Source organism: Neopsephotus bourkii, unplaced genomic scaffold (assembly GCF_033783945.1).
Source record: "Neopsephotus bourkii isolate Nb327-2 ecotype Australia unplaced genomic scaffold, CSIRO-AGI_Nbou_v1 NB_1825, whole genome shotgun sequence".
Classification (NCBI taxonomy): domain Eukaryota; kingdom Metazoa; phylum Chordata; class Aves; order Psittaciformes; family Psittacidae; genus Neopsephotus; species Neopsephotus bourkii.
In genome coordinates this window covers 7,676,366-7,687,311 of record NW_026902298.1, presented here as the reverse complement: position 1 = coordinate 7,687,311, position 10,946 = coordinate 7,676,366, and the positions used below count along the sequence as shown (strand labels likewise).

At 38.7% G+C, this 10,946-nt stretch overlaps 1 protein-coding gene across 7 annotated transcripts in view; it reads right to left on the bottom strand.

Annotated features, from left to right (window-relative positions):
- Nucleotides 1–1,674: 1,674 nt before the first annotated feature.
- Nucleotides 1,675–10,946, bottom strand: part of LOC133207010 (golgin subfamily B member 1-like) — a 44,156-nt gene continuing 34,884 nt past the window's right edge. For 6 of the 7 annotated variants that reach the window (XM_061343490.1, XM_061343495.1, XM_061343491.1 and 3 more), the window contains 8 exons: nucleotides 10,752–10,903; nucleotides 9,139–9,298; nucleotides 7,510–7,662; nucleotides 5,909–6,076; nucleotides 4,593–4,690; nucleotides 4,115–4,249; nucleotides 3,185–3,299; nucleotides 1,675–2,374 (listed from right to left, as the gene is read on the bottom strand). In XM_061343490.1, the coding sequence (XP_061199474.1) occupies nucleotides 2,216–2,374; nucleotides 3,185–3,299; nucleotides 4,115–4,249; nucleotides 4,593–4,690; nucleotides 5,909–6,076; nucleotides 7,510–7,662; nucleotides 9,139–9,298; nucleotides 10,752–10,903 (1,140 nt within the window). In that variant the 3' untranslated portion in view covers nucleotides 1,675–2,215. Of the gene's footprint in view, nucleotides 2,375–3,184; nucleotides 3,300–4,114; nucleotides 4,250–4,592; nucleotides 4,691–5,908; nucleotides 6,077–7,509; nucleotides 7,663–8,718; nucleotides 8,874–9,138; nucleotides 9,299–10,751; nucleotides 10,904–10,946 lie in introns of those variants that run through there. The other variant, XR_009723925.1, reaches the window with a different exon arrangement.

Genomic DNA, 10,946 nt, shown 5'->3' with positions numbered 1-10,946 from the left:
TGAAGCAAAGTATTAAAATCCTAAGCTGTAAGATGAGAAAACTCTCAGGGCAATACTTACCCAGGAAACGGTGACGATTTGTAAAAGCCTCCTCATAAATGAATGATCTCACCTTTCATTACGTTTATATTAGCTTCTGGAATGGAGCTCACAGAAGATCTACACATGTCAAGCCATTTTTGGATGCTTTTATCCTCAGCTTGTGCTTATCACAGTGACAGCACAAAGGCCTGGATAAATTAGGGCAGAATTTCTACCATCTCTGGATCCTTTCCCACTCCCCCTAACTTGCTCTGCCTCATGACAGAGGGTTGTTTTCTCCCCTCAAGACAAAAATCCCTCAGAGTGGATGAGTAAGACTAGAAGGATCTGTAGGTCCACTGTTGTCACTGGGAAGCATTCTGCTTTGATATAACACAATTAGCTAAGAATAGCTCCCTATCATTCTGTTAACACTCATCTTCAAGCTGGAAAGGGAGAAGTCTTCACATGTACAGTACTTTTACGTTTCAACCGTACCTGGTGTTTGTTTGTGCAGTGCAAAGACTGGAATAGCTGACTTATCTCAGGACTTGGGTGACACTATGGCTGAAAACAGGGACTGAATCAGCAATCAGCCATTCAAAAGAGAGTAGCCATTACCGCTCTACAACAAAAAGGACATCAGTTATAATGGAATAGATTGGATTTATAGAGAAATTCAGAACTTTGCTAGACTAATATTAAAGAACCATCAAAAGATTCACAGGATTTACCTGCAGTGGTAACTATGCCTGGCAGTATCTCCTATGACACCTGACAAAAACAAGGATGCAGGACATTAGATAGAATTTGGCAAATGTTAACTCTGCATACATAGATCCCTCTTTCCTTCCTGCCACGCGACTGCTCAGACCTCACACACAAGACTCCTTGAACCTTAAGCAGATAATTCACTTCACTAGCATTCCTAATGTGCCCATTAGTAAAACTGATGGAATCCTTCCACTTCCATAATCATTAGGTTTTTCTTTTCCCACAAGGTTTTCAGGATTTTAGTCTACCAAACGGCTACTCTTCTTTTGTGAGCCTGCTCCCTTAGACTCAGCTGGTTTTATCTCCATTTTATACAGATGAGAGCAGAAGCACCAGGAAACAATACTACAAGGGTTAAAAACAACCTTCCAGCTTCCAGCAGCCACAGCCTTCACAAATAAGCTATTTTTTGAATGAGATAAATAGTTGTTTGGTTTCAGGGAACACTGTAACAAAACATGGATGCATTAATATGCAACACATAACACTATTAGCTGTCTACAGCAACTGAATGTAAATCCTGCTTCTTACAGCCTCTTGGTCGAAAATATACCCTTTATTCATTTGTACCTTGAAGCCCAAACATGTAGAGTATGTCAGGCTGAATTTCACATGTTCAGCAGCTGAGTAATTCTGCCCCAAAGACAGGCAGTAACTAAACCCACCAAGACAAGTTCAAGTGAATTTAAACAAACAAAAAAAATCACAAGAAAAAATATGGAAATGGAACCTTTAACCAACTCTAAAGGAATATAGGAAGTTGAAGACATTTCTTCATGTCATCTCAATTCTGAATCTTTAATCACCGGCTTACGTCCTTACCACACATGTATCAGCACACCTTGCCATATCCATTACAAACTGTACAGCCACAGAACCACCTTCTTCATTCTTTTATTTTCAGCCAGAAAATAAAACCCCAAACCAAACAACACCCAAACAAAAAATTTAAATCAAAAATCCAGTAGTTCTTCCTTTATTGCACTCTATAAAACTCCTTGTTATAATCAAGAAGCCAGTGAACAGTAATAGCTGAATATTCCCTTAAAATTTATAGTTTAACTCTTAAAATAAAATTTATATAGAAAAGATATCATTTACAACCCATTCAGTAGTAATCAATCATTATGTACCCACAAACAATATTAAATAACTTGTATGCAGCAGTTTCTTTATAGGGCAATCTTTTCTCCTTAGCAAATATAATATTCCACTGGTAAAGAGTGATTCAAGTCAACTTTGGAGCAACTGTGATATACACATATGTCTGTTTAGAAGCTCAAGATTCATGTATTGTAACAAGAATATATACAACTGTGTCCAGTGCATAGCTTAACAGCAGCATGTGAAAAGTCTATAATCTTGAATTGGCACACCATTACCTACAGGGAAGTAAGTTACCCAAGAAAATGCAGTGTATTCAGAGAACACCCGTGAGGCACAGTAAAATAACAAGATGTAGTGTAACCAGGTATGTAAGGAATAAATAGCGGGATTTTGCTCTGGAGGTCAGCAGCTTAGAACAGTAAAGACTTCGCCCTCGAAGCCATCTTCGGATGGAAAGGGCTCCTCCTTTCATCTGGTTAGGAAACAAAAAGCATCCAGTAAGTATTTATGAATACAAATGAAAGGAAGCTCCAGTGCAACTTGGATTTCTGAGCCACTCTAAACCTCTTGCCTCTGGTGCAGCAATGGGTACCACAGCACAGGCTGTAAGCAGAAATGATTTAAAGGCCGAAGAAAACAGCATTAATAAAGGGGAGGGGAATGGATAGAAGGTATTTGTGTATTATGTAATTACATATACACACTAGAGATGAAAATACATAATTATATGCATACACATTTTATTTAATGGCCACACGTACAATATAAATATGGTTACTCATGCTTTAATTTGGACAGATGTAATACATTCTATGGCATGGAGTACAGCTGCCTCTATTTGACTCACCATCCACAACTCAAACAGAAAGAAATTCAAGACATTTTTACAGTAAGATGTAGTTTCAGTAGTAGTTTACTACTCAGAATGGGTGCCTCTATGGCCCATCCATCCCCATGATATTAACAGGATAAAAGAGTACTTCACATCTTTTCAGAGACAAGGCAGATTAGGCAAGCAGCTGCTTCATGCCTGTGTTTCTGTGTAGAGGACAAGCCAAAATCAGTGACTTCCAATCACTCAGAAGGGAAATCTGCACTCCCAAGAATGAATGAGAGTTGAAACAAAGGTACAGCGGAGGGAACACAGAAAAACAAAGGGGTAGCATGATGCAGATCATCATGTGTGCTGTCTTCAGTCTAGCCTGCAAGTATCAGCATATGGTATGCACACCTCTGTTAAGTAGCTTATAACACAGGGGTTTAAAAGCTTTCATTCACTTACCTTTCGCACAACAACATGTTCACTGGGATTGATGATTAAGGCTTCCCTTTCCTCCTCTGCTTCCATCTGAACAGTGTATTCACTAGGTACAGACCTGTAACTGCTTACTTCAAACCTAAAAATAAAGGGAGACAGTGGAGTACTGACTTACCTCCTCTTTTAAAGTACTGAATTCACATCAGAAACATTGTTTTGTATACATACATTAAGAGGGGAAGGTCCCCACAAAAAGCAGGAAGACTTAGTTTATGTTGCCAGGTCTTTTTCAGTCTCTATTTACAATCTACTTTCAAGGTGGTTTACTTATTCACAAGAACCCCCATCACCATTAGCTTATTGAATAGTGATTTCCAGATGATGGCAGCGATGGACACTTTACGTAGCCAGGTGGATAATGGTATTTTGACTCTAAATTGTGGGTGTGCTAAAGCTGTTATACTTGAGGCTTTTTTCTAACTTGGAAGAAAACAAATACCCCTGACTACTGAGTCCAACAGCTGAGGCCATAGAGTTAAACCTAGCTTTTTAACACAGTCTCCATTGCTTCAAGTAGCACAGACTCACAAACAGGCTCTATTAGTTGTTTGTTCTATTTGTTCTGTTACTTGCTCAGAAATCTAACACCTACAGGAAAACCTACCACTAATCTCACTAAAAACAAAAGGCAAACAAAAAAATCTGACCCTTCTTTTTTCAGTTCTGTAGCAAGCTTTGCATTGACTCCACACATAGTGTAAATGAAAACCTCACCCTGCATTCATCCAAGGGGAAGCAGAGGTGAAAGGTGGCTTTGGCTCTCTGAACATTAAAGTTATTCCATACCCACATAAGGCTTTAATGCAGCAATCTAACTGTCACATGCTCAAAAGTGTAAGAAAAGAAGTAACTACATTTTACAGACACTCTTCTTTACAACCAGGAGTATTTTACCTGTTACTTCGCTCCTCAGAGAGCCCAAGGGCTTCTTCTGCTGCTTCTCTCCTCCTCTTCTCTTCTGACAGTGTTTCTGTCAGCTGCGTGAGTGCCTGCTGCACTGAATCATATTGTTGCTCAGTCTCTGCAAGCCTGTGACAAAATGAAATGCAAGATCAGCATCTGATATACTTAAAGAATTACTTTCTTGTTGTTTTTTTTAAGGAATGCTCTTTTTTTGTGAAAAAGATTTAATTATCTTTAAATTAGTTATTGAAATAGTCACCAATAAGTGTGTATCTTTACACCACGAAACCACAAATACCAGCAGATTATAACAATTCACAAGGACAACTATGATTCATTTAATCCACTGTAAATCCACTTCTTTCCCTTTTCCCCCAAAATGTCTTAGAGGGATAGAAAAGCATTACTTTTGCACTCACAACACAGCTGTCAGGAAAACAATATTGCTAATACATGTCTCAGTCCTGACCTTTTTCTGAGTTCATTTAGCTCCATATTGTCTACTTCAACAATAACTGCAGATCTTTCCTGTGGCGCTCCAGGGGGAACTTCTGCTCTAGTTTCATCCTAGGAAATATTAAAGGGGAAAAAAAAAAAGCCAGTCACCATTTTTCTAGCTGCTAAGAATCTTTGTTTCAATTAAAGAAGCCATAAGCACCATGAAGCTGTGGAACAAACCCCTCTTTGTGCCATTTAATCTTTTCATTTCTGGAGCTGCAATCTTCCAAGCCTGTTTTCTAACTGAAAGCTGATGAAGAATAATGCCTGTGTGTGCTGCAGGACTTGAAGGATACATGTATGCTGTATAACAAAGCCAGCTCTGAAGTGAAAGAAATGCATCTACACATCCAGATAATAATATAGCATTGACTGCAGTTTCATAAGTAATGCAGCTATTCATTTCCAGATTTTCCTCTGATCATCCCCAGATGCTCAGAGGCCCCTCTGCTCTGAAGACAGGCTGAGAGAGCTGGGCTTGCTCAGCCTGGGGAAAAGGTGGCTCTGGGGAGACCCTTAGAGCAGCTTCCAGTGCCTAAAGGGGCCAACAAGAAAGGTGGAGATGGGCTTTTTACAAGGGCATGTAGTGACAGGACACAACAGAGAATGGCTTTAAGCGGAGAGAAGGTAAATCTAGATTAGACATTAGGAAGAAATTCTTCCCTGTGAGGGTGCTGAGGCACTGGCACAGGTTTTCCCAGAGAAGCTGTGGCTGCCCCATCCCTGCCAGTGTTCAAGGCCAGGTTGGATGGCACGTGGAGCAAGCTGCTCTAGTGGAAGGTGTCCCTGTCAGTGGCAGGAGGTTGGAACTGGATGAGCTTTAAGGTCCCTTTCAACCCAAACCACTCTGTGATCTGTTTTTTATTCAACAGTTCTTCTTCAGGTTTATTTCTCTTTATGGAAGAGTAAAGGTTGTTATATGTATGTACCTATATCGTATTTTAGGGTATTATATTGATTGCTACTGAATAACCAAGGCAGTAGACCAATTAAAAAAGATGGTACTTCAAAACAGAATGAAAAAAAAGCCATGTATAAACAGCTTCCTTAAATGAAAACTCAAATAAAACCAGCTTTACAACAATGAAGACATGTATCTCCAGCACATCATGGTCTTTACAGTCCCTTCCAACCCAAACCATTCCATGATTCTATGATCACGGACTAGCAAAAGTACTGAATCGGTACAACAGAAAGTATTTACTTTGTTTTTTAGCATGGAAAAAATAAAAGCATAAGCATAGGAGGAAAAAGAACCAACTAAAACCACTTCCATATATTGGTTACCTGAACAGTGCCTTGGAAAGATGTCACTTGCATTGTCTGATACTCCCTCTCCAGTCTTAAGTAACGATTTTGCAAGTCAGTGTAACGAAGCTGGTTGTCTCTTAGGGTCTGTGAAAGAGTCTTCAGCTGGGCAGACAAGACAGCATTCTCTTCTGTTGACTGCACAACCTGCAAGAAATGAACATTTAAATAAATAAAATTTAGCAATGATTTCCTCCTGGAAATTACAACAGATTTGAGACCTGCTGTTGAACACAACTGTGTACTAGTTTGAAAACTGCATAGACTTCCAGTATCTGAAGGGAGGATACAAGAATGCTGGAGGGGGACTCTTCATCAGGGACTGTAGTGATAAAGAGAAGGGTTAATGGGTTCAACTGAACCAGGGGAACTTCAGGCTACATATAAGGAAAATGTTCCTTACTGTGAGGGCCGTGAGGCACTGGAACAGATTGCCCAAAGAAGTGGTAAACACTCCATCTCTGGCAGTGGTTCAAGGCCAGGCTGGACAGAGCCTTGGGTGACATGGTCTAGTGTGAGGTGTCCCTGCCCATGGCAGGGGGTTGGAACCGAATGATCTTAAGGTCCTTTCCAAACCCTAACTATTCTGTCATTCTATGATTCTATGACTTTTCAGTAAGATTTACCTCATTACTTTTTGGACAGTAAAAATAATAAAACCTGAGTATTGATTTCCCCTGTCACCAATCTGCCCGAAACAAAAACTCAGGATTTTAAACCCTTCCTCCATGTGTTTGCTATGCTATCACCACCTGGCAAACACAGCATATGTAGTCGCTGCTTCAGGATAACACATAAAGCCAAATAAGGCTGGTTGTATAAGCATGTTCACCAGGCAGTCCAGGAATGCTCAGCAGTGAATTGTCATCTGTTTTCAAAAATCAGACCATAATATGGGGCTCATTACCCAAACACTCATCTTCCCTTGTAGGAGGCTTAGATTTCTACACCTGTTTCAAAGTTTGGTTAAAATGATTATTAGGTTTATAAAACGTTTGGGTGAAGGAGTGAAAACAGTGACAGACAAAAGGTAACATAAACCTGCTTTGCTTGAAATACCAGGGGAATATCAGGCAAAGAGAGAAACATTAAGGGAACTTGCAAGAACATTTACAAACTTTTGTAAACAAAACTGAACACAAAATCATTATGTGCACACAGACACACACTGTGTTAGCAGCCGCAAAACTGTTCATCAAGAATTTGTAAGGAAGCATATCTGAAGTATGTAATATTTGGTCTGAGATAGCTAAAATCTTGTTCTAGCAAAGACAGACATCTGCTTCTTTCTATAATGAAAAATCCTTTACTCTGAGTAGAAGCTCATCAGCATCCCATCCATGTCTTCAGAATGCAGATTCAAACAAACCTCTCTCAGCCAAAGAACAAGCCAGGAAAGCCTGACAGAAACATAATACTGATGTTTAGTTTGCAATCTCTAGTCTGAGCCAACGTTTTGGAGAATGTAAATTTTAAAGCCAAACCACACAAGACACCACCAATTTAAGCAACGTTTCTATATTGATACCAGCTAAAATTCATACGAGGTATTCAGGATCACAACTGTTGTTCTAAGTTACCTTTGAATTCATCTGCTGGAAATGAAGATCCTTCTGGTGTATCTCCTGGAGGCAGCGCTGCAGTTCATTCTGGAGCTGATTCTTTTCAGCTAAGATACGTTTGGTTTCCTCCAGTGTATCTGCACTTCCAGCAAGGGAGACAGTTTCTAAAACCTTAAAAAGCATCAGCACATTCATGGGAAATGGTACAGGAGCTCTCTAAAGAATATAAAACTCCAACACTAAATATATAGACTACATAATAATTTCCTATTCACAAGATCATTTCCTTCTCAGAAGTTAATACCACATTTGCAAGAGACTTCTACTTTATATGTATTTAAAAAACCCTTAGTTTTCAACCTAAATACTTCAATTTAGAGAAAAAAACCCCAATTTAAATTACCTTGAAAAGGCAACCCAACTTAATTTTTAAATCTGCAAACTGTGTGAAGCACACAAAAAAGGGGGGGTGTGTAATAGCAAGAGACAGATGAATACAAAACACCTTTCAAACTAATAATATATGGTATTCATGACTCATAGAAGAACAGCTATTTTGTAAATACGAATTTAAAGCTGAAAGTCCTTTTTGAAAAGAAAACTAACCCACTCAACTTTATCACAGATTCACAGCTTTGGACTTCTTAATCTCTGGCAGTTCAATTTATTGATATTACTCTCCAATAATGGAGGGATGTGTGCAACCTCTAATGCTTTACAAGATCTGTTTTCCTATGCAATCATGAAATAAAGACTTCTACCACCTAGGATGTTCCATAACCCCACATTACTGTTCCATAGCTTTTATTAGAATCATAGAATAGTTAGGGTTGGAAAGGACCTTAAGACCATCCAGTTCCAATCCCTCTGCCATGAGCAGTGACACCTCACACTAAACCATGTCACCCGAGGCTCTGTCCAACCTGGCCTTGAACACTGGCAGGGATGGAACATTCACAACTTCATTATTTTAATCACAGAAAATGAACAGCATGTGAGATACAAACTATACCAACTAAAATGTTTTTAATAAAATAAAAAAGGAATATGGTTTACTTCCTTCACTTATGTGTCGCTATCAGCACTCAGTCTGTTGCTGAACCATTTTGTGGGTTTTTTCCCCCAACTTCTTCCCATTACATTCTGGATTCAAGTCATCTGAGATAGTAACTTACAATGTTACTTCAGTAATCTACTACCAACTCAGCAACAAGCAACTAGAATTACCTTAAAATGTAACCACAGCAAAGTTACTCCTTTTCGACTATGAAACCATTAGTGGTTTAAGACCTTCACATTTTGCTTCACAATCATGCCATTTCTTTATGAAGGTGCTTTCCATTTTTTTAATCATTAAAATACAGCACATCAGTGAGTTCCCTCTCTTATTTTATCAATGCATGAGAAACTCATTATTTTTCTTTGTTTAAAAGAAGCTGACCAATGTATCAGACTCCCTTAAAAAGTGGTTTTAATAATTGCAACTCATTGGCTTGGAATAGTTTCCATTTACTGATTTCAGCCCAGGCAACACTGACATACATTCGATACTTCACTATCATGCTCTTCTGGGAAGCAAGCTGCAAACTTAAACCAATAAATTGATGGAAGTAGATTTGTGCCTCCTGCTACATTTCATTTGTTTACCTGGACTGGATAATTGCTGCCAGCAGAGACTGATTTCTTCACAATCATGTCTTGTTGTAGCTTCTGTAGTTGTGCAATCTGTTGGTCCTTCTCAGCAACTGTGATTTGGCATTGATTTCGCAGAGCCTGAGACTCTGAGAGGAGGAGGTTTTTTTCCATTCTGAACATAAAATATTAGACAAAAAATTAGATGTCAAATGATGATATACATACAAAGTTCAAGAAAAATGGTAAAGTTGTACTTATTGTTATTTCTGAAATAAATAATGGTATTTTCCAACAGTTATATGCAAATATGGAACAATATATGAATATTCTCAATACATACTTCAATTTAAAGAGATGTGCTAAAAAAAAGGTCAGAAAATAAAGGCTGGAAAGTGATAACATCACATTTTCTTTGTTGGCTTGGAGACAAGAGAAGATCATAGGCTGCAAAGACACTAATATCTGTTAATGCAATAAATACTTCAGCTAGTTAAAGAATAAGGTTGTTCAACAAAGCAGCTCTAGGTCACAGTTGTGCAGGGTGCTGCTCAGGGCAGCCAGCCGCCCTTATTGCAGACACACAAGTTTGAAAAGGAATACCCCTCGACTCAGAACACTGAAACAAACAAGCATACCACGTCTCCAGAATCTGCTGTCAGACACAGGCAATGTCTCAAAGGGCATAAATGCAATTTAAATCCTTTTGTATTCAATTTAAGACAAGTTTGGGGAAAAAAAAAGGGAAAAAGACTATTAATGCTGTTCACTGGTTAAGTCCACATGTTTAGAATGAGGTTTGAATATTTCATGCTAACTTGCTCACATTTGTGAAGGTAAATCTGGGGCTGGCCTTTTGATCTACAACCCCACCCCTAAAAAGTTCTAACATAAACCAGGTATTATCTATACAGACTTTAATTAGAGATCTAGAAATTACACTATGGATAGTAAAATGCAGTAAGGCACTAGTATGCTGCCTACTGGCCTCAAATTCAAAGTATCTTCACTGAACCGATCACAGCATGTTAAAAGCTTGAACAAGAGTCTAAACCTCCACTGAGTGCCACTTAAAAATGCCTACTGCCTTCTCTGAAGCAGCCCTTGTGAGTCATTCACAGAATTAAGCCCAAGGTGTCACATTATTTATCACACATGATGCAAGAACAGTGCTGAACCTACAAAAATAATGCTCAAATGTGAAATTACTTTGATTTTCAATATGTTGTTGGGACACACATGCAACACCTCAGACATCTTTTAAAAATCGAGAAATTTAGGGGAGGAAATATCCAGCCATATCGTTACTTTGAGAAGAGAGTATGATACCAAGCACCGAAATAAGATTCATGAACTATCGTTCCATGTCACCAAAAGAAAAACCATTCAGTGAAGACTGTTTGAAACTTGACATAAATCAGAGGACCATTACATAAAGATACAAGGATAACCACCAACAGACAACCCTGTAGAAATCAAATTCGGAGATTTCACACATTACAGAAATATTTTTATCCTACTTCCTGCTGAACTATACATAATTTGGGGTTTGTATCAGTTTTATGTCAGGTTCTGAAGTCACTGAAGAATTCTAAACAAGAGTCACATATACCATTTAACGTTTATACCTTAATCCAGCAAGCTCATTCTGGTATGATGCAATCTCTCGCTCAGTTTCTGCTTGGAAGGCTTTTGTCTGATGCAATGCCTTCTCCAAATCATCAACCTTGGTCTTCAGTTTTGATATTTCAACAGCTGCAAGGCTGGCTCCTTCTTTAGCCTATGTTTAATGAACATGATTAGTGAACTGGAACAAAAACTGT